The sequence below is a fragment of the Alternaria hordeiaustralica genome (genome assembly GCF_023758085.1).
Source record: "Alternaria hordeiaustralica strain BMP 2776 chromosome Unknown scaffold_48, whole genome shotgun sequence".
NCBI classification, from domain to species: domain Eukaryota; kingdom Fungi; phylum Ascomycota; class Dothideomycetes; order Pleosporales; family Pleosporaceae; genus Alternaria; species Alternaria hordeiaustralica.
Window position 1 is genome coordinate 2,512 of NW_026056820.1, and position 27,660 is coordinate 30,171.

Sequence of the window (27,660 nt, forward strand, 5' to 3'; positions counted from 1 at the left end):
AAATAGTATATATAAGAGTATTATAGAGTAGAGTAATTTAAATATTAAATAATAAGGTTAGTTAAATACTAGAAATATAATATTAGACTATAATTAGGTATATTATTCTAAAAAGACTAGAGATAAATTACTACTAAGCTATAATAGCAATTCTAAGGTATTTATAGCTAGTACTAAGTTAGCCTAAGCTCTTTAGAGCTAGAACCTAACACTTAGAGTATAATAAATTATTTATATTATTAAGATAATACGTTAATAGCTATATAAATAGCTTATAGCTATGTAGTTATTAGTCTATAATAATATACTATAATAATATAAGATACTTATCTTTTATAGAAAGTTAGGTACTAAAACTATAGCTTATATATTACTAATATAGTATACCTATAGCGTCTCTATATTCTCTAGCTTATTAGATACTTATAGTTTAAGATATTAGATAATATTCTAAACTATAAGGTTAATTATATAAGCTAGATATAGAATTATATTTTTATCTAAATTCTAAGAGATATTATTTACGTCTAGTTAGTTTTTAATAAAGGTTATTATTATATAATTATTACTAGTATTATTATAGATAATAGTAAGAAGGCGTAATTTTATATTTATATTAGATAATACTTTTATAATATTAGTTACTATAGTTATACTAGTATATCTTTCTTATATTAGTATAAAATTAAGTAGTCTCTTATAGAGTTTCTAGCTACTACTAATATAGTAGACTTTTATAGTAAGAAAACTAAGGTAATTAGTAGCTAACTAAGTATCTAGTATAATAAATATATTAGTTTTAGCGTTAATATTCTAAAATAGAGCTACTTTAGCTTTATTAAATTATTAGTTAAGTATCTCTATAAATTTATAACGCGTAGTTATTATAGCACTTAGTTATAAAAACTATATAAATTAAAAGAATAATAGTTACTCTATAGTATAGAAAGACTAGTTATTATTAACTACTATATATATAACTTTACGCTTAAAGATTTTAATAGAGTATATAGATATAGATTTAGATATAGTATAGATATAGAGTATAAAGAGAGTATATAGTTTAGAGTAAATAAAGATATTAATTTCTTTATAGAGGCTTATATTATAATAATTTAGAATATACTTTATATCTATACTTTATAAACTAACTAGATACTAAAGAATAGTTCTATATTATAGATAGTAGATATATAGTCTACTACTCTAGCGTTCTACTACTTTATTTACTTAAGTCTATACTATACTTAAATATATAAAATTATTCTAATAAGAGTTAGCGTTTATAAAATCTACTATATATAGTATCTTACTCTACTAGTTCTTTTATACTATAATAATAGCTTTATAAGTATCTCTATCTATAATAAAATAAGTAGAATATTTTACTAGTTATATAGCTTTTTTATCTCTACCTCTTATAAGACGCTTACTATTAAACTTTAAGTTTACTAACTTTACTAGAAAATTTAATAAAGAGTTAATAAAGTTTAAAAAGTTATCTATATTATTATCTATATAGTTACGTAAGTGTAGCTATAATAACTAATTATAATAACTAGTAGTGCTTAAGAAATAATTTTTTTTAGTATAATAGAGTATTATTATAATAGATATCTTTAGATAGAATAATAGAAAAGCTCTAATACTTTATAATAATATAAAACTATAGTATAGAAATTAGTATATTATAGTACGTAGTCTAGGTAAAGAGTTTTTAGTATTAGTACTATTTTAGAGGTAATTAGTAAAGTACTAATATTAGGTTTTATATTATAATTTAGTATTATAAGCTAAAGTAAGTACTAAGAACACTACTAATAAAGTAACTTTTTATTTCTCTATTATACTATTATTAGACTTATTACTTTTAGGCTTCTTTCTACCTAAAGTTTTAGACTCTCTAGAACTATTATTCTTAAAATTAATAATCTCTAAGCTATACTTATTACTATTTTTAGAATTATATTTATTCTCTAAGTTATTAATAGCCTTCTTATACTTATTCTTCTTTCTAGTAGTAATAAATTACTTCTTATTATTAATAACTTCTCTAGTCTTAAGTACTATAGTACTAGAATTGCGTAGACTAGTTAAGTTAGTAATAGATATATAATAAAGTAATATAATAAATCTATATCTAAACCTCTAACTTTACTATTACTAGTTCTTTATTATTAAAACTCTAGACCTAAATAAGCTACTTAGTATAAGTAGTTTTACTTAGAAAGAAGTTATTATTAAACTTATTAAGACTAGTATAATAGTTATTCTAAGTAATCTTTTTAAGTATACTACTAGAGCTAAAAAGAGTATTTAGACTAGTTACTTTTTTAGGTAAAAATATCTTTTTAGACTTTTTATTACTAGTAGAAGAGTAATTTAAAGTAGTATAAAGTATATAAAAGTTAATTTTCTTATATATATAGTTCTATTTCTTATAAGTAAAGGTAAGCTTATTCTTTAACTATTCTACTACTTATAGTTAGTTTAACACTATAATAATAGACTATAATAACTTATAGCTTTTCTTTTAGTTATACTACTTCTTCTAGATAAGCTTCTACTAAGTAGTATAATACTATATATTTTTCTACTTACTTTACTTCTTAAGCTTCTTTTTAAGTAAAGCTATAGTAGCGTAGTCTATATTTTTAGCTTTTCTCTTAGTATTCTCTTTTTTTATTATTATAGTCTACTTATTATACTAAGCTATAGTACTAGCGCTTAAGCTTAATAGACTAGTAAAGAAAGCTTAAAAGTTAATTAGGTATCTAGCCTTTATTCTACTAGATCTATAATCTTAAAGAATACTAGTAATTTTAATATCTTTATAACTAAAGCTCTATTCTCTAGATTAGTATATACTATTATAAATAACTATAATAATTACTTTAGTAAGAGCTCTTAATCTAGACTCTCTAGTCTAAGTTAGAATAACCTACTTATATACGCCTACTTAACTCTTAAGCTCTTAAGCCTACTAAGACTATATAGCGCTTTAGACGCCTACTATCTTAAGTAGCACTATTTAGCTAGTACCTTTATAATATATTTATATCTATACCTATATCTATATACCTACCTATATACTTATCTATATCTATATCTATACGTCTATCTATACGTCTATCTATATCTATACCTATATATCTATCTTACACGCTACTTTACGCACTACGTAATATCTAATTACTTATATACACTATACGTATTATATTATATTATATATATATATACTAATATACTAAATATAGCTTTATATTTAGCTACTCTTATAGAAATACTATTACTAGTAATATTATAATACTATTACTATTACTATTATATATAAATACTCTACTATCTATATATAAATACCTATACTAATATAATACTTAACTAATATATTATACTACGCGCTTTAGTGTTACTTAAGTAATATAAAAGTATATCTCTAGACTATTCTATGCCTCTAGCTTCTTTATAAACTTAGCCTTAGCACTTTTTAGCTTCTTACTATCTCTACCTACTCTTTTAGATAATAACTTTAGTAGTTTCTTCTATTCTACTATAAAGGTATTCTTTATATTATTTATATTATCTATTTTCTATTAGTTTACGCTGCGTAGCTATATATATATATATATATATATATACTATATACTTACTTATTTCTTTATATTCTTAAAGAGCTACTTAAATAGCTTAAGTACTACTTTTAACTCTAGCTTTAACGCGCTAGTTATAGTCTTATTCTTCTTACTAACTCTAGTAGCCTTTCTATATACTACTATCTTCTTATTAAAAGACTTAAAGTTTACTTTATTTATAATTCTATTTAGGTATACTTTTAACACTATCTATTATTAGCTATATATATATATACACGTATATACACTATAAGAATACTTACTAGTTATAACTAGACTAAGAATAGAAAAGAGTATTATCTTATTACACTTATAGTTTATTTAATACTTTTAAATATTTAAAGTTTTTATAGATATTTAAGAATACTTTTCTTACCTTAAAGTTTTTATAAATAATATACGCTTTTTTACTACTACTCTCTTATAACTAGACTACTTTCTTAGCTTTTACTCTTTAAGCTCTTTCTTTTACTTTAGCTCTTTAGCTACTATACTTTAGAATATAACTTAAATTAATTTAGAATACTTATTACGTTCTAGCTACTTAACTTATACTTACTATAATTATACTTTCTATTCTATCTATAGCTACTATAATTATGCTTACTACCTCTTTTTACCTTAGTAAGCTTCTTCTACTTCTTAGTCTTAAAGAACTCTAGTAGCTTAACTAGCGTAGCCTTAATAGTTATATAGTTATTTAGAAGCTTAAATTCTTACTTTATTATAGCTATACTATAATAATTAAGTATAATAATTATAGTTATATATTATATAGTTATAGATAGTATTATTATAATATTTAAGTTTGTTATATACGTGTTATTTTATTATTATATAGCTAGTACTTAAATCTAGTAAATTACGCTACACTATCTTAGGTAGTAACTAATATTTTAAATTATTATATAATAACTATAATAATACACTATATATAATAATTATTATACTTAATTATTATAGTATAGCTTATATAAAGAGCTATATAAATAATATATATACTAGTAGTAAAGTTTCTTATAAAAATCTAGCTATAAAAGCTATACATAAGATAATAGCTAAGATTACTAAACTATAGAAGCTTAATAAAAATAGCTAACCTAGAAAGCTACACTACTATAAGTCTAGTAGTAAGTTATTATATTATATTATTATATTCTTAAGCTAATAGTATATAGCTATTACTATATATAAGATTAAGCGCTACTAGAAGAGTACTAACCTACTACTATATAAAGGTCTTTTCTACTACTTTATTTATAAAATTACTTAGTATATCTAAAAGAGTTTATACTTTTAGAAAGTAGCTTTAGAGGCTCTCTAAGAAGCTACTAAGACTTTTATATATAGCTTCTTTAATAGTATATATTTTTATTCTCTCTCTATTACTACTTTTATACTAATTATAATAAATAGTAATTATAATACTATCTACGCTAAAAGAATTACACTTTAAGTAAAGAATATATAGCTTACTAAAAGCTTTTATAAGAAGTATCTAATTATAAAAGCTTTACTTAACTAGTATATTAGCTTTATATATTAGCTTTATATATTAGCTTTTATATATTATATAAACTATAGCTATAGACTCTAAATAGTATTCTCTTTACTACTATTAATACGTACTATAATAAATAACTATAATATTTTTTATAAATAGGCTATTTATATAAATAGCTAGTTTTATAATTATTTAAGAATATTTCTAATAATTATATAATAACTTAATCTTAACCTAACCTATTTTAAGATAGCTTTAACTATATCTATCTATACTATATTCTTTTAGGTTAAGTTAAGACTAGGTTAGAGCTATTACTAATATAACCTAATCTTAACTAGATCTATACCTATTTACTAGCGTACTTAACTATAAGAACTTAGAAAAATCTTAACTTAATAACTAAAGTATACTATTATAGTTATATACTACTTTAGTACCTAGAAAAAATAAGTAATTAAAATCTTTATACTTATATATTAATTCTTTTTTATCTATCTATATAACTTTATTAAGATAGTAATATAAATTTAATTAGATATACTTATATATATATTACTATAAGTACTTAGCGCTAATAAATATAAATAATTTATTAATACTAATCTTTTTAAAAAAAAAGTATTTTAACTATACTTTTAAGTATAAGTATACTATTAGCTATATATATACTATAGAGCTTTAAGTAATTACTTATTATAAAGTTATAGCTAAGTTTATCTCTACTAATATCTTTACTAACTTTATACTATAGCTCTTTATATATAAAAAGCTTATAGCTTTAAAATAACTTTATATAAAAGTTTTTACTAATAATACTATATTTACTAAAAATAAAATTAGTAAAACGCTTATATATAAAGGTAAAAAAAAGTATAGAGATAAGTAAGATATATCTTAGTTCTAGTTTAAAGTAGATAAGAGGGATAAGATTAGGTAGACTAGTAATTAATGAGCCTACGGGCGCGTGGTAGTAGAGCGCCTAACTCAATTCTTCCAACTTCCCCTCGTATCTCCGTTCCAATGTCCACGTCCTTGATTAGTAGTTCGCCACCCCAGGCAGTGACATTATCCTAAGGCTCTGCTGCCCGCAGGTGCCATCGCAATTTCCCCACACACCGTTCTACGTCATCCCACATGTAGTTGAGGGACCCGTCGACGATGGAGGAACGGGCAATGTTTCGAACTCAATGAGCAATGGCAATGCGAAGCGAAGCGAAGCGCAAAGTAAAGAAAACGGTTCCCGCAACCCGCTTCCCGCGCTGTCACTGTTACAGTTGTTTGCGAAAGTCTACTAAACTGACAACTTTAATTAAGATTAATCATGGAAACACAGACGCAGACAAAGCGCACAGTGTGTGGAGCTCAGGTTAAGATTTCCGCGGGCACTCGGGCTGCACCGCAGAACAGCAAGCTTGGAAGGACGCGTACGTACGCGCCTACGCTAGGGATGGACGAACGCGTCCTGTGATCCTGCGTCTTCGAATCTTCTAATGCGCGTCGCGTCACGTCGACGCTAAGACCCATCTGGCCCCATCCATGGATCTGTCACAACACGTTACGCGACACGGTGAATGTTTGGTACGGTAACACCTCCACCCACACCCCCCAACCCAACCCCACGCGCCGCCCGCAGATCGACACGGGAAGAGGCGTATTGATCGACAACATTGGTTACAGATCCCAACGGCCTGTGTTGCTTCTGTCGTTCTCGTTTCTACTTTCTGTTTCGAACAGCTTGTTTGTTGTTCGTCCGCTACAAGACAAGTCGGGATCGCACTATGCGGCTGTACGCTTTTGGTGTGAAACACGAGGGTGCTCGCCCTGGGACTAGCGCGGGGAGCACTGGGTGTATTTTGCAGGCACAGAGCATCAGAGTGCTTTGGGCGGGTTGGTGCGACGCTGTGGTCGCTTGCAGCAACCCAGTCGATCATGGAAATAGAGATGATGAAGAGGGGAATAAGAATGGTGGTAGTGGTGATGGTGTTGGGGAACTACACGTTCGGTACATGGGCACAGGCCTCACGGCTGCTCAGAAAGAATACTTGACCAGCGACAGCGATCTGAAACGAGCGCTTCCTATCGGTCCAAATCGCGATAATGGAAGCGAGATCATCTTCTTCGGTAGCACGATGCACGATGGAGTGAGGGGGTATGTGTTGACTGTCAAGAGTGGGGAGGACATCGACCGGAAAGCAGCGGATCAGACGGTCGTCTTGTTCGGTACCGATGTTGAGATCGAGGATACTGGCGTACCAGACATACAAACTTTCACCGTAAGCGATCAGGTTGAGATCGTGAGGGACGTGAAGATCGGGAGTGAGGGGCATGTGCTGGTTTACGTTGAGCATCGTTCCGCGGCTGTGGAGTCGGTGGTGCGGGTCAAAGACTTTGCGGCTTTCCGGCGTTATCTTGAGGCCGGTGAGATGGGTGAGGGGACCGGAGTAACGGTCCTTCCTTACGAACTTGGCGAATTCCCGCTGTGCGTTGAGAATGCTACGACGATGACTGCGCTAGATGCCGATGGGCACGTTTGGACGGAGACAAGGGATCCGAGGTATGAGAAGTGCTTGGGCCGACCGTATGATGGTGCTTTAGACATTGCGCCCGTGCCTTACCTTGAGGTGACCTACGTCACGAAGGTGGCATCGGGCGGGTACATGAGCGCGGCCTTCGACTCGGACGGCGAACTCTTCTTATGGGGTCAGGTATGTCCTGGGTCAAATGAAGAATTGGACGTGCTGAATGGCAATCCTGAAACGAGCGCACTGGTAACGGGCATCAGTACTGATGACGTTCAGGAGGAGTTTGTCAAGTGCTTGGACGTCCGGATAGATGGTCAGGACGCAAAGGTGTATGAGGTAGCGGTTGGTCATGGCCACATCCTAGTGGCAGCCCAAACGTGTAAGACGGAAGGAAGGGTCAAAAGAGTTTTGTTCGCGGCGGGAGACAACAGCAGGGGCCAGTTGGGTCTAGCAACGGATGCGGACTTCAAGAAGAGATTTGAAGGCGTCACAGCTTTGAGGGACGAGCGAATCATTCAGCTGGCGGCGGCTGGATGGTCCACGTACGTCCTAACACTTGAAGAATAACTATCTCATATTGTCGGGCTTCAAACACCCAGAGAAGTACCAAACTAGGTATGCGGGGAGGAAGCGAAGTGTATGCAACAGTGCGTATCTGTAAGAAAACACGACATCAGCCACAGCTCAGTAAGGAAGGCCACAACCACGCGGCGACACACCACAATCATATGACACTACCCTCGTACGCTTCGCAGGTCCTGGCTCAACGTGGAATATCGGGCCCAAAGGGTCAAGCTGCCCATCCACGATATCTATCGGCGGTGGTGGAGGTGGTAACAGATTTGGCGAACCGGGCTGAACAGCGATCTGCGTAGTGACAACAATGGATCCAGCTCTGCTTTGGATGATCGGAGGAACGAGTACAGACTGAGCTGAGACCTGAGAGGCTTTGGATTGAGTCTTGGATTTGCGGGTGCTGAGGTGGATGAGCCGGCGTGGCAGAATGCAATCGAACAAAGGACGTAGATGAGGCAGACATGCTACAATGATTCCAGTACTTATCTGGGCGATTGCCCACATCAGAGTGTTGCCCATGCCGTACGTTACGTCGCCTTGGTATGCGACATCGGCCAGTGAGTCGACACGAAAGGCACCAATGAACATGTTGCTACTCACGTTAGCCATGACTGAGAGAGGATGGTCCCTGATCGCACAACAACCCAAATGCGAATATGGCCGACACAGCCACCCTGTGGGAATGGCGCAGCTTCAGATGCCAGACCACATAGTGTGGAAAACACCAGATGACCGCATCTAGGACTACTCCCAGCACCGCTATGGTGACCACGCAGGGCTTCAGTCGGAAGCAGTATCGTGGATCCTCGAAAGGTATTGTGTAGTTTTGCTTGATCGGTCGACAGTGTAGCGCGATTACCATGACAGACGCTAGTCCCAAGGCGATTGCCGCAATGGTACAAAAGTGAGCTGTGGTTTGGATTAATAAACATGTGGATACCGGATGGTGGTGGATGTGTAAGGTTTGACAATACCACCGTATCTCAACCAGCTGTACGTCCTGGTGTATAAGGTCCGAATGAAGAAGATGAGAATCGCGCATCGAGTGAAGGCTGTGCATATGGCTAGGGGAAGCCGGAAGAGCCACAGTATCTGTGAGCGTGAGCGCCCGCCTCACAGCCAGAATGTTATCCACAGCAAGAATGTCATACTATCAGCGTTCGCTTGAGATCCGCCGTGGCAGCTGTCACCATGTGTTGACGGACAAGACCAGCAGCCATCGCTTCATGAAATTAGCAACACAGTATGAATCGCAGACGTGAGCGACTCGCAAACAATAAACATTGCCATCACCACGTAGAGGAGGAGCTACCCGACGTGGTTAGAGAGTGCCTTCTGTAAAGGGGTCAGGCCATACCAGGGCCAACACCAAAAACGTATCATCAATAGTCCATGGCAGTAGTCGCGTGCGCTTTGAGTAGAAGCGCGCCAGGATAAAAAGCAGAGGTAGCACCGAGAGAATGACAAGGCCCGCGATATAATTGCCGAATAGCATGGGTTGGTCGGATCGTGCCGACTCTAGGAAAAAGGACCGGCGGGTGTGGTGATGGTGCCCTAGGATGCGGTCGAACGCATTACGTGAGATGGGGTGAGGATGCAAAGTTAGATGGGCGGGTAGGTGTCGCAGTAGATGGTGAGGTGGTGAGAGGTGGTGGGGGATCGAAGATGGGATTGTCGCACAATGGCATACCTCGTGCGGGGCTACTGCCGTCGAGGGTGGTGAAACAACTGGAGATACAGACATGCAAGCAGGTGCCAGCGAGAAAGTGAAGCAATCCGGGAAGGCGCCGCCGTTGGGCAGGCAGCCCTTTTGGTAGCGACGGCGGCGAGGCTCGGACGGTGGCCCGGGGCGTCGTGGTTTCGCATGTCAGAGGAGTTGTTCGGGCAAATCCAGCGCACCGTGCTGATCAGGCTGCTGCGTGCGCACAACTCATGAGCGCGGTGATGATGTCAATCGTGAAAAAAAAAGATGCGGTGTTGATGCCCGGGCGACCAAAGCTGCATGCGGAAACAGCCCGACATGGCCAGGAAGCGGCGCTTGGACGGGGGTAAGATGAGCACCAGGGCGCAGCCGAAGCCTTACAAGGCGACGAGAAAAGCAAATGAGGGGTGACTTGAGAGTTCACGAGGTTACCAGTGAGTCGCAGAGTGCAGTACAAAGTAAATTGTCGGTGCGACAGTTTCAGTCTGACAGCTGAGGCTATCGGAGGGAGGCCGCCAGTGATTACGGTATTGCAGCCACAGTCGGACCTATCGAATCCCACACGGCACCGGATATCCGACCAAATGGCATCGGCACGGAGGGTATGACTCTTCAGGACCCTGGAAATCCAACTCTATCGCGGGTTTCGTGATGCGAACGCGTTGCTCAGCCTCGGACCAGTGTCGCGTCTGCTCGAGTCGGGCCGGTTATTCTTTTTTCGGCGTACCTGCTCTAGCACGGCGCACATTCACCCACCTCGGACAATTACGAGCGCGCCCGTGTATGCAGCGCAGGTGAGGTGTAATTCCTACATCACGACGACGCGAGGGTACGTGAACCGCCGTTTACATGTACAGCAGAGTTTCGCTTGCGCGGCCAGTGCTGATCGATCGCACTTTTATCTTAGCTGCGGCCAGTCAGAGACAGATCGTCGGGCCAAACGCATCAGTGGCAGGGCTGATCAGGCCTTGGAGAAACAGCACAGCGAGGGAAAAAAGCAAGGGTAGCGTCGATCATGATCACCACGACCTCACGCAACAGGCCTCGTTTGATGTGGGTACGATGGTTCACGCAGGCTGTCGCGGCACGTCTGCGCAGGCCCTCCACCACCGCTGACAGGCTGCGAGCTTTCTCACCATCAGGCGCTCCAACGCGAACCCTCCATGGCAAAACGGAGATTCCGGTGCTTTGCCACGACGGTAGCAGACGGCGCATGACAGGCCGCACGCCCTCTCGGCCCCCATTGGGCAGCGCTGCGAAACGCCAGCGGGATCCGGCAGATGGGTGCACGCCATCCAGGGGTGCAGCATAGTTCATCCTGAGTGTGCGCTTTTCCAAGGCCGTGCAAGACCCACCCATGTCGCTGGTCGAGGGCTGTAAACGTCATGTGCCCGTACGCCTGCCTGCCAACTCGTACTTTTCGGCTTGGGCCCATAGGAGAGCATTTTCTTGTCGGGCTAGGGCTGCCTGGGGCCTGGGAAGCGAGATGGGCCACTAATGCCATCCTGACCTGATCCGTCGACCGTTTTTCTGGCTTCAAAGTAGCCTTGCCATCCGTTTTACACGCGGCAACTCTCTTTTCCTTTTGCTCCGTGGACCAGCACTGTCACAACACCCCCTGGACGTCTGCCCTCAACCTGCACTGTGTATTTAGGACTCCTCGCTCCCAGCATCGACTCACTCCGCGGCTCTGCGGCCATGAACTAGCACCTCTCCCGCTCTATCCGGACTAATATACACCATGGACTCCCACCACTCTTCGCCATCCCCTCGCAGGGCGAGCCCCCGACACAGCATGCAGAGACAAAGAAGTAACTCGTTTCCCATTGTTGAGGCTCTGGGCTGCTCAACCCCAGAGGCACTCCTTATTCTTGCTGAGGGCAGAGCCGCCGTCCGGAAACGCCGAGCTCGACGCAACCAGTCCGTCGACGACGAAGTCAACCGTCTCTTCAACCCCCAGGACCACCTCAAGTTTCTCGAAGGCCTCGCCGCCCTACCCACCCCCCAAGATCAACCATCTCCCTTTGACGCAAAATGGTCTCACTCTCGCATGCCATCCGATGCCACGGATAACAGCACTTCGACCGTGGTCGCACATGTAAACGATGGCGAACCTCGGAATATGTCACCCACGCTAGGCGACTATTCCGCTAACCTTGCCGCTTTCATCAAGAACCAACTCAAGTCAATACCGACGTACCAATCCAACCATCGCCCCACCTCATCCCTCTCTCCCCGATCGTGTCCGGATCTATCGTTTCCTCGAGTGCCGACGTCGCCAAACCCAAATGCACGCCGCCAGACCGATGGACCAAAGGCCATCGAGATACCCCCAGTGCGACCGCCGATGAAGAGTCAGTTCTCTGCCTGGAGCTCCACCGACGACGACACGGATGACGAGGCGCTTCCCCTCCCGGAGTATACCTTTTCCAGTGAACAAGGCCCCAACTCCAAGGGAAGCAACTTCACGCCGTCCATCCTAGGCTACTACGAGACCTCGCACCACAATTCGTCGTTTCTATTTTCGTCGACGCCGCTAGAGGAAGAGTCAGAGCCCACTACGGCTAAAGCCTTCAAGTTTCCTGACCCGTCAGCACTACCACGTTCCTCACCTGAGGAAGAACACGATGATGACGAGGACATCGCCGACTACCCCTCTTCGTCTTGCCCCTCGCAACCTCAGCTCACCTCGACGTCAGCACCTTCGTATACCTCGTCTTCGGTGTCGTCGTCCTCGTACTTTGACTGCAAGCGCCTGGCCATCACCCCGCAGATGAAGCAGGCTGTCATCGCGGCAGTCACACCACCACACCCTCACAACAAGAGGCTTACTGCTGTATCGCCTTGGGAGGGCAACGCCTTCTCCAACGTGCACGACGTGTACGTTGAGTCACAGCAGCGCGTCAACGTCGACGGCATGTCCTTTGACATGCTCCGCGACCTGAACGTCTCCAGCAGGCTCACACCGTGCTGATACACCACTACAACTCTTTTCCTATCTCCTTGTTTTACTAGCGTGCGCGTTCGGGGGTGTTGTTGTTGTTGCCCAAAAGCTGTGGTTCAGCCGGTCTTACCACACCCAACGGCCTATTCCTCTTTTACACTTGCTTCTTCCTTGTCTTTTGCACGCAAAATATCCCTCTTGTAATCCGGTTGTCTCTCGGGCGTTTCACACAAGCATTTCTATCAGACTGCTAAGCCTTTTTCCTTTGTTTGCACAAGTGGGGTGTTTCGGCTTCTCTCTCAATTTAGCACATTCGGCGCTCTTGCTTCTTTTTTTCTTCTTCTCTACACGAACTTATCTTTTTTTTTCTTGTGGGGCGTATTTTTAGCACATCACGAGTGTATACGCGACACACGAATTCCATTCATTCTTAATCTAAGGGGATGGAGGGGAAGTTCTGGAGAGATTGTTGTTGCGTTCCAGAGTCGTTGAGCAGGCAGGAGCAGAATGCAAGTATGACAGCCAGGCAGGTGGCAGTGGATTTCGGCATGGCTTAGCTTGAGGAGGAAACAGAAGAACATACAGCATACATTTGCAACACAACAATACACACACTCGGTAGCAATACAAACACACATTTGCGCATCTACTTCATGCTTTTTCTCTATTACTACTACTGCGTCTATTCCAGCTCGACCTCAGGATTTGAGTATGCAGGCTACATGCTTTTCTCCGCACCTTTGTGCTAATATTAACCACCGAAAGCTGACATACCGAGTACCCGGTACAGGCCAAAAGACATATGGGGTCGGGCCAAAAAAGGCATGCTGGATCATGAGACGCGGCAGTCGTCGCACGGATGATTTAATCGTTTTCAAGCGGTGAAGGAAGGGGGAAACATGCATGGGGGTTGGTGGGGAGGCGCAGGCGCGGTGATGGAAGTCTGGCAGCTTGCAAGACGACAGTTTCAAAGACGAGGTGATCTTCCTTCTTCCACGCTCGAGCGCGAAAGACAGAGAAGGAAGGGGGGGCAACATGCAAGGATGGGTGGGTGGGGGAGGTGGAGGGGAGGCGGAGGGGCGGAGGAGGGGCGGTGGTGGAAGTCTGGCAGCTCCCAAGACGATGCGATCTTCTCTCGTCTTTCACGCTCAACAACGATCGAGTGCGCCTTTGACTCAGACTAGGGCGTAGTCTTGCGTTGAAGGAAGGGGCGCGGAACATGCAAGGGCCCGCTCGTGCAGGCCGATCTGGAGATGGCGGTGGTCTGGCCCGTCGGTCTGGCCAGGCCATGCATGAACGCCGATCAGGGTGTTTGGCTGGACGCGATGCGGCGACGTCATGTTTGATTGGTTTGCATGCCGAATTTGTTTGCAAAGGACGCGACTGTGCCGTATTGTCGCGTCGTTGTCTGAATGCGCGACGGAAGAAGCTTGGTAGAGGAATGTGAAATGTACTCTGGTTGCTTCCACGCTCATTGACGTTCGAAGTCTTTGTGGTTGGTTGCATATAGGCCACGTTGAGGGTTATCGAGCTCTGTAACCTTGGGTTCACCAGCAGTCCTCCCCACTCACCACCACTCTCACTCCTGCCACATCACCACCTGGGCACATAAATCCCCGCCAACCCCATCCACCTGCGCGTAACTCACACCCACCCCTCTGCGCACCATGGCAGACACGGAGCCCAGCCTCGTCGCCAGCGCCCTCGGCACCGCCGCCTACGCCTTCACAAAAGTGCAACCCCTCCTCCCCGTCTACGCCCACATGATCCTCGCCTCCCTCTTCCCCATCTACGCCGCCGCCCACGCCTCGCTCACCCGCCCCTCCACCGCCGCGAAGCCCTCCAAGAAAAACCGGAAAGACCGCGCACGCGCCGCCGCCGAAGATGAAGACAGCGACTCTGAAGACGAGGACGAGGATGAGGAGCCGGAGAACGAGATGGAAGGACTCTCACCGAGACATATCATCTTGTTCCCGCTTTTCGCGGGGATTTCGCTGGCGACGCTGTATTTTTTGCTGAAGTGGCTCAAGGACCCGAGTATACTGAGTAAAGCGCTTAATGCGTATTTTGCTGTCTTTGGGTTCTTTGCGGTTACGAAGTTGGTTAGCGATGTGCTGGATATTGGGCATTCGATTATATTTCCAAGGAGACATGTGCTCGGGGGCGCGCTGTACCATGTCGACGGCAAGGCAGGGAGGGCTGTGCCTGTCGCGGGAGATGTCAAGAACGGCAAGGTTATCACAACTCCGCTGCCTGGTTTCCTCGCGAGGATGCCGCTGGGAGACGGCGCGAAGGAATGGCTCTGGGCTGACCGCGCGATGCCCTCCAATAAGTGGACACTGAAGCTGTATCTCGAGCGCGCGCTGGCGGGCAAAGCTCGAGTAGGCGCGCACACGCTTGTTGGTGCCGTGGTAGCGCTGGCTACGCTCGTCTACTTCAACCTCGTGGATAAAACATGGTACCTGACGAACCTGCTGGGTTTCAGTTTCGCGTATGGCAGTATCCAAGTCATCAGTCCGACGACATTTGCGACAGGGAGTGCGATACTCGTGGGGCTGTTCTTCTACGACATCTACATGGTGTTTTTCACGTACGTACTCTCCTCTCCCCTCCTTCACCCGCTTGCACAGGACACTGCTAACACCACTTCTTCCAGTCCTCTCATGGTAACAGTAGCATCCTCCCTCGACGTCCCCATCAAACTCATGTTCCCCAAACCCGGCACCGCCACCACGCCCTCGGGCAAGAACGCCGCTGCCATGCTCGGTCTAGGCGACATCATCATCCCTGGACTCATGATCGGCCTTGCACTGCGCTTCGATCTCTACCTCTTCTACCTCCGCCGCCAGAAACGCGTCCCCGCAACAACTGAAGGAGCCGAGGACACGGTTGTAAAGGCGGAGTTTACACCCCTGGCAGGCCGCTGGAGCGACCATTTCTGGACGCATTCACTCATGGGACGCCCGCTGTGGAAGTCTGCCGCACCCTTAGAAAACGGGAAAGAGGAAGCGCCGTTCACTTTTCCGAAAACGTATTTCAATGCCTCGCTAGTGGGCTATGTAGGCGGTCTGGTCGCTACGTTCGCCGCGCTACATCTCATGAATCACGCGCAACCTGCTCTTCTCTGGCTCGTCCCAGGCGTGCTGCTCAGTCTCTGGGCGACTGCGCTTGTAAGGGGTGAAATCGCGCTGATGTGGCACTACAGCGAGGAGATTGTGGAAGAAGCGACGGAGGCGGGTAAGGAAGCGACGAAGAGGACGGGGCAGCTGTTCAAGGAGGAAGATGTCAATGCTGTTAGAAAACCGGCGACGGGGAAGTCGAGGAGGCCCGAGAGGGAGGTTTTTTCCTTTTCTATTGAGGGGCCAAGGAAGGTTGGTCCGACGGCTGGAGCGAAGATGGAGGGAAAGAATGAGGGGAGTGAAGCAGGAAACGGTACGACTGTCCCCACGACTGTGAAGAGTCAGGTTTGGACTGGTTCTGAAGCGCATAGTTCGGCGAGGGAAGAGGGCGGTGTTGAACCTGCTGGAAAGCGGCTTCGGGTTAGGTAGTAGAGGAGGCATCTGAGAGAGGAAAAGAGAAGGTCACGTTTGATGATTCAGTCGGTGTTGCAAGTAACGGTGTATATCTATATGGGGATAAGTATGGGATGTCGTACTTATCCCCATATATACATACACCGTTGCTTGCAACACCAACTCGATGAACTCGGAAATACGTGCGATGATACATCTTATGCATAGCGATGGAGTTTGGGAAATCTGCATATCTAGATCTAGTCCTGCAAGACAACTTTTACATGCTCAGGTTTCGTCTCTAACAAAAACTCGACATCATCTCCTCATCAACCCTCTCGTCTACAACAGCCTGCCATCGTTCCGTCATCCCACCCACACTCCAACACTTCCCCATCTATTCCTCATTCCTCTCCTTTGGTATCTCATATCCCCAACCGCAGACAGTTCCCTCCGTCTCATCTGTCTCATCCGTCTCATCCATCATCATCATCACTTCCCACACCCCCCGCATTTCTCCCCACTACCCCCTTCCCCACGGTTGATATGTGAGCAGTGGGGACATAGCCACTCGGACATGTGTGGCATGCTGGAACTTTTCTGGCGTTCGGTACACTGGGGTGGATTTGATTTGGAATTGGAAGTAGATGGGTATTTTGTGAGGGGCTGAACAATGCTTTTAAGGCGCACGATTTGATCGGCTTTTGAAGGGGTGCGGGAAGTTTGAGGGGTTTTGGTCATGCTAGGGTTGTGCGGTTACTGCAGTGGTGGTGGTGGTGAAGGTGGTGGTGATTTGGAGGGGGGGTAGGTAGTGGTGCAGGTACTGGGAAGATTCGCGATGCAGGCTAGGAGCGTCGGAAGTTTGGGTTTGCGAGGAGGGGATATGTGAAGTGGTGGGACATTGTTTGCTAGAGATGGAAGCTTGATTGTGAGTGTGGCACATTGTACATATCGTTACTGCGCCACAAATCAAGGAAGCGGAAATGTGGCATGGAAGAATCGGCATACCCAGAGCATGCTTCAACACCAAATCAGGACATCCTGACCACATACCAAGACACCCCCTCTAGCAACGCACAACCTCCTCAGCCTCCACAGCAACACCCGTCTTCGCCTTCATCCCCATCTCCCCCTTCAACCCCAACAAGAACCCCGTCGAAACATCCACCGCCGAGCTCTCCCTGCCAAAACACATCAACGCGATTTCCAACTCCTTCACCGCACACAGCACCGCCTGATCCAACCTCCCATGCCTCCTCCACCCCACCGCCGCATCATGCCACGCAAGCCCCAACGCCTCCCCCACCAACCCCTCCTCTTTAAGCAACCTGCACAACTCCAACGCGGCTTTCGGCACAGGCCGTCTCCACAGCTGGCGCCGCCCCGTCCGGATCCGCGCGTCCAGCACCACCATGCGCGCGCGCCGGGTATCGCTGGCGGGGGTGGGGTCGCTGCACGCCGGACAGGCGCAAATGAAGCCGTAGGAAGCGAGTTTTGCGCGCCGCGAGAGGGTGGTTTGGTAGGGCCGCTCGTAGCTTAATCGTATTTGGGAATTTGAGGGGATGGGCACGATGGCGTGGATTGTGATTTTTCCAGTGAGCGGGTTGAATGCGAAGGACGCGTTGGGGATGCAGCTGTGGTTGAAGCGCGCGGCGAGGGGGCAGATAGAAGTATAGCTCCCCGTTTGCCAGGCGTTGGAGTTGAAGATGTCGATTACTCTTGCCTCTTCTTCTTCTCCATTCTCTTTCAATTCGTAGGTTTTCTGCGCGTACAGGGATAGATATTGGGTTTTTTGCGAGTCGGACAATGAAGCAAAAGCTGAGACTACGGCGCTGTTGCTGCGCGGTTCTGCGACGCTGAATAAGGGTGTTTCGCTAAGGATGAGCGTACCCGCGGGGATGGTCGTGGAAGTGAAACAGCCTAGTCCTTCGCCGGGTGAGGCGCGGACTGTGTATACGCTGTCCATATCGCGACTTTGTAGAGATGGTTGTGGCCCTATTAGTTGCGTCTCAATCTTTGGTTCGCTGTGAGAATATCGATTGTAAGTGTATAGTTGCTGCGGTAGTGCAGCTTGAGGTTAGGAGATGCATTGTGTCCGATATGTGCGCGTACGATACTGTGGCGGCTGTTGTGGAAGTATGTGGTAATCCGAGGCAACAGTGTTTTGCAGCTTTGTCACCTTCGTGTTCGGCCGTGCCTGTCGAGATGGATGCGATCTAGCGGGGTGACGTCATTGGTACGGCTACTTTCTTCTCCTGCGCCTGGGCTAAGTCATCATGAGCCGTCTCCATCGCGAAGACTGAGGTATCTCGACCGTGTCTAGATTGGAGTGCGCGTAAGTCTTGATAAAGTGTCAGCATACGCGCCCAACGCGGGACGCGTCGTTAGGCATTGCGGGCCCGCTGCTCCTTTCCGTATACTGCCGTCGTTCCTCCCTGATTGTCGCAGCGGGGCTTCAAGTTCGCAACGACGAGTCATTTCTTTTGTCGCTTCCTCAAACCGTGTCCGGTCTCTCTTCCGTCACTTCAATCCGTCCTCTCTCTTTTCCTTTCTCGTTCTCATTACACTCTCTTCGCATTGACTACTCCATCCCGCGGCGCGATGTCGGACTTCCAGTATCCCATCGACAATCGCGTCAAACGCGAGCCGAGCGACGAACCACAGGGACGCGTCGACAGCTACCCACAGACCTACCACGGTTATGATAGCTATCATAGTAGACGTGAGCCCAGCCGTGAGCAGCAGGAACGTCCTCGCAACCGCTGGGGCGACGACATCAAAGGCGAAACAAGCCGGGAGCGAGACGACCGTCCACGCAACCGCTGGGGAGATGAACGCAGACGCGAGCTTAGTCGTGATCGACAAGATCAATCACGCGACCGCCGGGTCGATGATCGCAGGCGCGAGCGCAGCCGTGAGCGACGTGATCGTTCGTCCGACCGTCGGGACGATGATCGCAGGCGCGACCGCAGCCGTGATCGCGATGGCCGTTCACGCAACCGTCTGGATGGTGATGATAGACGCGATTCGAGGCGCGGATCTGATGATCGTTCACGCAATCGCTCAAGAGACAGCTTCAAACGTGAGCCAAGCTATGAGTGGGAGCATCGTCCACGCAGTCCTGGGGGTGATCGAGACGATGGACCGATACGCGGTCGCGACGACAGCAGAGACCGTGAATGCAGCCCTTTGACTGATGACGACGAGCATGCCGACCGGAAAGACAGCGCGAGGAGCATCAGACGCGACTTGACTAAGAACTACACCAAAGAGAACGACCCGTACTGGTACCCAGGCAAGGTATAGATTAGAAAGACAAGTTTCATAAGATGTTACATGCCTAACCAACCCAAGGGAAAATACTCGCACCCCACCAAGATGCCCTCTCAGAACCCGCACGACCCTAAACCACGAAACCCGAAGCGCACCCAGAGCTGTCGCACCGAATCGCCTGGACACCGTCACCAACGTTTCGAGCGGAAGCATGAGCGTCGAGAGGACGAGAAGGAACGTCTGCTTAGAGGAGACCTTGGAAGTAAGGCGTCCACCTTTTGCCTTGTTCTATATCTATACGATGCATTGGCTAACTACAATGCTCTTCTACAGCCCCGCCCCCCGACGCCGGTCCCAACTGGGCGAAGAACCGTATTGCGACTTTGGAGAAGTACGCGAAGAGGACGAAGAAGAGGCACAAGAAGCATGAGAAGCGTATGCGCAAGGCGGCAGCGCAGGGTTAGGCTTGGGAAAAGAGCAAGGAGTGCGGAGATCAGTGGAGATTAGAGCGGAATGTTGAGCGCGTTGAAGCGGTTCGCTCAGATCATGGCTATGCTAAATTAGCAGCGACATGTATTATCTCGATATACTTTTGTCGTAGCTATGGCAGACGTTGCGGGTTAACAGAACAATGGAAATGCATTCAGATCATATCTAACAAGCTGTTTATCTCTTCATGACCCTGAGTGATGCTATAAGAAGTCGATGTTTCTCCCTCCGTCTTTTAAAGCAAATGATCTACTCTTGCCTTCGCTAACATCAGTCGATCACAGACTCATCATCCAATCCTCGAAATATTCGTCATCCTCCATCTTCCGCAGCAACTCCTCGTATCTCTTGCCTTCCCTAACACCCTCATCCAAACTCCACGGCAGCTTATCACACTGCTCGACATCCTCATAGAGAGTCGCGCCAAACTCTTCCAACATCTTACATCGCTCCTCCATGGTTCTGCAATACGCCAAGTCCACCCAGTCTTCGGGCTTTCGGGGCGGATCGTATTCTTCCAACCATGTTTGTGAGTTCTCGGCCCATACTGCTAGAACCCAGACTCCTGAGCTGGTCGGGGTATAGGCCACGTGAAGATGGGATGGGAAGTGGTAACCGTAAGGATACGGTTCGTCTCTTGTGTGGCGTTCGTAGAACTTGAGGGATGGCCACCAGCGCGCACCTAGGTGGAGCATACGTAGTGCGAACGCGTCTTCTTGTTGTTGGTCATGGAACGGTCCTGGGTCTGACTGCCTGCACGAGAGGCCAAGGCACTCCAGCTCAGGGTTTGTAAACCTCTTCATGATGATACCGCCATGGGATGGGTATGAATAAACTGTACATCCAGTCCTCGAACTGGATGTCATTCGGACGCGTGCGTCTGGTGAGGCTGACATGTTCAAATAGCGGAGGTTTGTGTCTAAAGAGGGCCTGGATATATTGATACCTAGGTAGGTATTCAGCAAAGTGCAGCTAAGGATCAGGCAGCGTTCCTGAGGGTGCTGACGCCGCAATCGCTACGCCGCACGCTCGCAGCCATGGCATTCTGATGCGAAACAGCTGAGTCAAGTCTCCCGTAGACGCCGACAAGAGCCTCAGAGTCCAGAAAGTACATGTCACATCCTAAGTCGCAGTATACATTGCTTTTTATACGTTTCCATTGTTGGCGTGCAACAACGATGTATGCAACAATGCGACTCAGACTCTTGTCATTCTCCGCTGCATTCTGGGATTTCGTCCTCATAGTCATTGCAAACATCGTGTTGTTGATGGGGTTGCAACGATGTCGCAGTCCGGCTGTTTGTGCGGCTCTTAATGCCGAGGCCCAGCCGAACCCAATGGCGTCTTTCCGATCGGTCCTTCCTCCTGTCTATCTCGAACGCTCTTTCAACACCACTCAACACACCTTCTCAACTCAAGCATTTCGCCGCGAACAAGCTTTCGCAAGCTAACTTGGCAGATGAGTAGCTTACTACACTTCAGGTGTGCACGCCGGGCAGCACCTATCACGAACTTCCTATCCCGTACTAGCACCACCACACCAATCCTTGCCAAGTCACACGCCAACTGATAAGCAACGACAAGCTTCTGCTGCAGTTAATTTATCCGGCATATCTGCGCCATGGGAGCTTTCCGTCGTTGCATAGGGTCTTTGGACAGTAGCGATTTCGAAATTCGATGTGGTCGCGAGCCGAGGTACAGTGAGAAATGCCATCGCACAGTAGAGCTGATGGAAATTGTAAGGAACTCAGGGAGACCAGATCTACTACGTTAGGAAGAGCATGCGGCATCTCCAAAGATCTCGCAACACAGTCGGGCACCGCATCTCCCACCACCTCTTTCGCTTTCGCTGTCGAATCTGCAAGAGAGCATTCGGGCGTTATCCCAAAGAGGCAGGAGAACCTGACGATGCAAGCACGACAACCACGAAGTCGGACACTTTCACGCACATGTGGTCGAAGTGACAGTGATGTGATAGGCGGACTTGGTCCCGTACACCAGGAAAATCACTTATCAGGGTCTTCTGATACCTACCGAGTCAACACACGAGCGGGACTGTCCACTCATACCCCTGTCCAGCCCGGTAATTCGCCGATCTCTTGGTGAAGAGGCCTTCACCACACGACCTGGACTACCAATCAGTAATTCGTATCTCGGCGTTCGACCTGATGGATCGTGTAGGCCGCTTTCCAGTTCAGCATGGAGGGCGAATCTAGCTGGATGGCTATGCGCCTGACCAGTAGGTATTAGGAAGGTATCATCAAGTGTTGGATCTGGAACATCGCGCCATCGTATAATGAGTGTGTCTAGAGGTATACGACACATAGTACGGGTTCGACTTGGGAAGTATATAAGGAGTGTCGAAGGCCGCTGGTTACACTTCACTCATCAACGCAGCATTCGCTTCAGCAGTCTATCGTTCTACTCTCGATCCCTTCTCTCGCTTCGACTACCTTCTTAGTCCCGCAAAATCATTCTACCCTTCATCATGAAGCTTTCCATCGCTATCATCGCCGCCATCACTGGCTCCGTTCTGGCCCGTCCCTCCTCCCTCGCTGAGCGCGTTCAATCTCGTGCTGATGGCAGTCGCCGTCACAGGACCCAGCCCATGATTCTAGTTGGCACAGCCGCGAAAGAGAACGCCAAGTTCGTCGCAGACGTCGACAACACCACCGCCCACGTCGACTACTCATCCAACTGGTCCGGTGCCGTCCTCGAGACACCCTCCTCCGGCTACTTCAAGTCAGCCACCGGACGTTTCACCGTGCCCACACCCAAACACGTTGGCTCTGGTGGCACCGAGTCTTCCTCAGCCTGGGTCGGCATCGACGGCGATACCTGCGGCAGCGGTTTGCTTCAAGCAGGTATCGACTTTACCGTCAGCAGCTCCGGCGCCGTTTCCTACGACGCCTGGTACGAGTGGTACCCCGACTACGCGTACGACTTCAGCAACTTCGCCGTCAAGGCCGGCAACGTCATCCAAGTCGACATTGTCGCTACCTCCACCACCAAGGGTACCGTGTCACTCACCAACGTGAGCACGGGAAAGAAGGTCAGCCAGACGCTCAGCGCGCCCAGTGGCTCCGTCCTGTGCCGTCAGAACGCAGAGTGGATTGTAGAGGACTTTGAGTCCGGAGGTAGCTTGGTTGCGCTGAGCAACTTTGGTACTGTTGTCTTCACCCAGGCGAGTGCTAGTTTGAGCACGGGTGGAACGGATGGGTTGAGCGGTGCTACTATTATTGATCTTAAGCAGGGTAGCACTGTTTACACTGATGTTACTATCAATAGCGGCTCGCAGGTCACTGTTCAGTACATTTAGGTTGTGGATGGTAGGAGAGGAGGGCGTGGTCTGAAGGTTGCGATGGGGTCCACAGGCTGTATGAACAAGACTACATTGGGTAGGGATTAGAAGCTCGATCGCGGATAGACGCACTTTGAGGACTATATAGCAATGAACTATTTACACGTGAGAAGACCCAGCGTTGGTGTAGATGTCAAGGTCCTTTGTAAACCTGCAAGTCACACCTCTCTTGCTATTGTAGTATGTAACGCGATTGGCGGCTCGTTCATTTATTGTATGAATGCATTCATTTGTTTTCTATCTACTCCCGATCAAAGCTGTCGCGTAGACATCTTGAATGCATACAGTAAGCCCTCCCTCAATGAAAGTCCTTTCCGTTCCGTCTTGAGTCGTTCCTAGAGTTTACCTCGGATGAGATCTCACTTCTTAGTGCCGCCGCTCTGCTGGCCACCGGCATTGGCATTGCGATCGCCAGCGCTCTGAGCGCGAGCCGCGAAACCACCAGAAGATATGTCGCCGCCGCTCTTGGCCTAGACGAAGAAAGATATGTTAGCGTCGGAAGAAGAGTGTGGTTCGGCGGGACAGAATGGGAAGGCTTACTTGACCAGACTGGATCCTGCTCGCATCGCCCTGGGTCATCGGGGTAAAACCCTTGGAGCCACCGCCAGTGTTGCCGGAGTTGGTGTTGTTGTTACCCGACATGGTGGGAAGTGAGGTGATGGAAGCTTGAAGTGGTTGGTTTTGTAAAAAGTGGTAATGCGAGAGTTGTATCGTATGATGATTGCGATGACACCCCTATCTAGGTGCAAGAACGTGCTTTTATATCGTTGTCTTGGGGGGCATTCTTGGTCGTTGATGATGTTGCCGCGGAGCAGGTCGTGGGTAGATCGGCTAGTGCATGTGGTACAGCAGCAACATCATGCCTCTGTATATTGAAACGAAAATGTAGAGCTAGGGTTGTCTACACCGCTTTTTGCAATGTCGCCGACCTTGGTCGATCGCAAGAACATGTGAAGTGTTGTTTGTGAGAGTGCAAACACGATATCTCCAGCGCTCTTGCCCTTTCTTCGTGAGCGCCGAGCGTACCTACTTAGATAGTCCTGAAAAGTGGCTTGGGAAAGTTCCGAACTCTCATGATTCTTCTCTGCTCAATACTTGAGACTTCATGCGAGACATTATAGCCTACATCATAGCGACGTCTACATCTCCGATTGACACGCATGGTGTAGTACAACAACCTCGATGACGACAGCCAACGGGAACTTGGCGCGCAAAACTGCATCTTGTCTTCCAAGTCTGGAATCCCCGCCGTCCTCATCGTACGATTCTTGTGCAAAGCGACGCATGAAGCATTCTGCTGACAGTACTGCGCCCGGGTGGATAGGTATCACAGTCATGGGCATGACGATGCAGATCCGCGGAATGGCAACGGGGAATACGATGTATACGCCCATTCTCGATATGCGAGAGCGTCTTCGACCTGCGATATGCCCAATTCGTAGCACGTGCCCGAAGACGAGTATGTTGATCGAAGCGGAAGTCCCCTACGATACTGTCCAACTGTGCAGTGGTTCTGCATGCATTGTATCAGGGCGCTGCCCAATCCTCCTTCTTTGGAGTTGGAGGGAGATTTGTAACGTGGTATCGACAGTCCTAATCATGATAGTCGTGCACCGGTTATTCAACAGGATCGCTTACATCGTCCGCTTTCGCGCCTCAATCACCAGGCCTATCTACGCGCGCCTCAGTAATGAAATGGAAGAACTCTCAAGGCAACCGCACAACACATCTGAGCCCAATCCCGTATATCACCCGGAAGCTTATGACTACAATCAAAGCACTCCAGGGCTCCTAACGAAGTTGGAAACGAGCCGTAGCGACAAAAAGAAGCGGAATATCTCTTTTAAGTGGTAGATACAAGATATCCAACATGCAGTTCTTCGATAATCGGTCTTGTCTAATGCTCGGCCTCTGATGTTACTTACGAACGAAGGCTAACAGGATACAGCCCTCTCCGTCGAGCCTTCCGTCATACCACCCATGAAGCCTTCGCTGTACTACCTGTCGGCGGACCTAGAGTTCAGGACGCATTCACTCATCCTAGCTGCTTTTTCAACGCACTGCGCGACCATCCAAGCGGACGACCACATGCAATGCCCACCGCCCCCTTTAGCGCGCGAGAACTGTGTTTGTGGTAAGATAACAAACGAAGCGCTTCTGTTGCGTACGGAACCTGCTGCCTGTACATACGTGGGAATGCTCATGGGGGTGTTGTTCTCATTTATCTCCAACATGAGTTTTCTGGTTTCTCACTTTCCCACCCTCACCTCGCGCCCTGCACTCACCTCCAAGAGCCACATCCTCACCACCATATCCATCTCTTACTGTTACACCTTTAGAAGTAATGGAAGCGCAAATCTCTGGGTATATATATCACGATCTTGCATTGATTCCCATCGATTCTATCGCCCTTTGTCCTCAATGGTCTGGTGAGCCCTTCCTAGGAAGTAATTTGCCATGTACTTCGGTTCGATTCCGTCCTCTGACCTCTGATAGCTGTTAAATGCCAGTCTAGCTTGTGAGTGAGTCCAACTAATGGACGATCTTACAGGTAGATGATTGGCCTCTTGGGTACAGCTTGATTTGGAAAGTTTACTTTTTTTTGCCTTTATCAATCCTTCTTTTACTATGCTTGTATGCACAAAACAAAGATGTTTACTTGTACTATTAAGCGGTTTTCTCTTTTTTTGCATATTAGAGGTGAGTGTGCGCGTCCTTGCGAGAAGTCGTTTGCTCTCTCACCTCAGCCCCACTTTTTGCTCTCCGCGTCTCGACCGCAAGATACGGTCAACTCGCGCTCACCTTCGCAAGCTTGCTATTTAAAACCTTCTCACTACCGCTACTGCTCTCTTCTCTCATCAACTTCCTATCTCCCTTGTTAACTTCGCATTTCCCTCCTGCAACTCCTCCACGTCGACCATGGCGAGCTCCCACTCCTCCAACACCAACGACTTCGCCGCTCTGGACGCCAAAGCGCGCGATCACTTCGACCAGAAGCTCGCGAAAGTTCATGACTCACTATTTGCGCAACCTATCGGCATTTACGACATCTACGAGAACAACGTATGGATCCCCAGCGTCCCCCAGCGCCTGCAACTAGACTACTATCTCCGCAACTTTAACGACATCGCCCGAGGCAACTACCGCGCTCACCTCTCCAAGTCCCTCGACATCAACCGCACTATATGGTACTACGACGTATCCAAACTACACTCTCTATCCAACCGCCTCGACGTCGTGCGCCACAATGTCGTCCTCATGGCGTTCATCATGATCGCCAAGCAGCTCGGCCTCGACACGAGCAGCTTCCACGAACCCGGCGCAGAAGTCTTCATCGAAGCCTACATGGAGGCATGGTTATCCAAGACATGCGGCATGGACAGACACGAGCACGTGCATTCCTGCCAAGAGGAACTCGTCAAGGTCTGGATGAACAGCACTTTCGACCTATGCTACTTCCCGGATAAAGCTAGGCGCGACATGATCCAGGCGATCTATTATATGCAGCAAATGGTCTCTGAGCTGGCTACCATCCAACCTGATCACTTCTACGCGGCGGTCCTATCGGGTGAAGTACCACGCGACGCATTCGAGAAGGAGGGTCCGCTGTTGGTTCTACACTGGGTCTTTGCCAAGATGAGGAAGGAGCAGAAGCAGAAGGACGAGGAGGCGGCGGCGGAGGAGGCGATGGAGATTGAGCATATGGATAGGCCTGTCGGATTCTTCGTCGATACCAAGCCGGTTCGGATGGATGTGAGTCCAGTCAGTGACCTTCTGGTCGACATCGAGCCGGGAGTAGTTGCGCAGGCTTTGCCTGATGAGGCTAGGCGGTCGTGGATTAGTGTAGAACAGGCCCTAAAGATCATGAAGGATGTCGACAAGGACTTCCTAACACAGGCCATGGAGAGGGCTACATTAGGCAGAGACTAGATAGATAGTCGCGGTTGAGAGTACTACAATGACTACATGACAACCAGACATTATACAAAACAGTTCCTAGTTACCTGCTGCTTCATACATGCTAATAGAGTGCGTACATCTAAAAAGCACTTTTGTGGATGTAGGCGTTAAAGTCCTTTATGAACTTCCATACTAATACTTTTTTGCTACTGTAGTCTTTAACGTATTCAGGATTTGAATGG

General features: G+C 46.6%; 7 protein-coding genes across 7 annotated transcripts; 6 read left to right on the forward strand and 1 right to left on the reverse strand.

Moving 5' to 3' along the window:
- Positions 1–7,145: 7,145 nt before the first annotated feature.
- Positions 7,146–8,228, forward strand: J4E84_010845 (uncharacterized protein; the record flags this gene model as incomplete). The annotated part of the gene is made up of 1 exon (XM_049393400.1): positions 7,146–8,228. One exon carries the CDS (start codon positions 7,146–7,148, stop codon positions 8,226–8,228), a length of 1,083 nt encoding a protein of 360 aa, XP_049238844.1.
- Positions 8,229–11,680: 3,452 nt separating this feature from the next.
- Positions 11,681–12,913, forward strand: J4E84_010846 (uncharacterized protein; the record flags this gene model as incomplete). The annotated part of the gene is made up of 1 exon (XM_049393401.1): positions 11,681–12,913. One exon carries the CDS (start codon positions 11,681–11,683, stop codon positions 12,911–12,913), a length of 1,233 nt encoding a protein of 410 aa, XP_049238845.1.
- A 1,637-nt stretch (positions 12,914–14,550) lies between these two features.
- Positions 14,551–16,431, forward strand: J4E84_010847 (uncharacterized protein; the record flags this gene model as incomplete). Its single annotated transcript, XM_049393402.1, has 1 exon — positions 14,551–16,431. One exon carries the CDS (start codon positions 14,551–14,553, stop codon positions 16,429–16,431), a length of 1,881 nt encoding a protein of 626 aa, XP_049238846.1.
- A 3,342-nt stretch (positions 16,432–19,773) lies between these two features.
- J4E84_010848 (uncharacterized protein) lies at positions 19,774–20,132 on the forward strand (the record flags this gene model as incomplete). Its single annotated transcript, XM_049393403.1, has 2 exons — positions 19,774–19,930; positions 20,002–20,132. The coding sequence occupies 2 exons, from the start codon at positions 19,774–19,776 to the stop codon at positions 20,130–20,132; spliced, it is 288 nt and encodes a 95-aa protein (XP_049238847.1).
- A 2,513-nt stretch (positions 20,133–22,645) lies between these two features.
- J4E84_010849 (uncharacterized protein) lies at positions 22,646–23,476 on the forward strand (the record flags this gene model as incomplete). The annotated part of the gene is made up of 1 exon (XM_049393404.1): positions 22,646–23,476. The coding sequence occupies one exon, from the start codon at positions 22,646–22,648 to the stop codon at positions 23,474–23,476; it is 831 nt and encodes a 276-aa protein (XP_049238848.1).
- A 401-nt stretch (positions 23,477–23,877) lies between these two features.
- On the reverse strand, positions 23,878–24,160 carry J4E84_010850 (uncharacterized protein; the record flags this gene model as incomplete). Its single annotated transcript, XM_049393405.1, has 2 exons — positions 23,878–23,988; positions 24,059–24,160. The coding sequence occupies 2 exons, from the start codon at positions 24,158–24,160 to the stop codon at positions 23,878–23,880; spliced, it is 213 nt and encodes a 70-aa protein (XP_049238849.1).
- Positions 24,161–26,437: 2,277 nt separating this feature from the next.
- On the forward strand, positions 26,438–27,448 carry J4E84_010851 (uncharacterized protein; the record flags this gene model as incomplete). The annotated part of the gene is made up of 1 exon (XM_049393406.1): positions 26,438–27,448. One exon carries the CDS (start codon positions 26,438–26,440, stop codon positions 27,446–27,448), a length of 1,011 nt encoding a protein of 336 aa, XP_049238850.1.
- Positions 27,449–27,660: the final 212 nt, after the last annotated feature.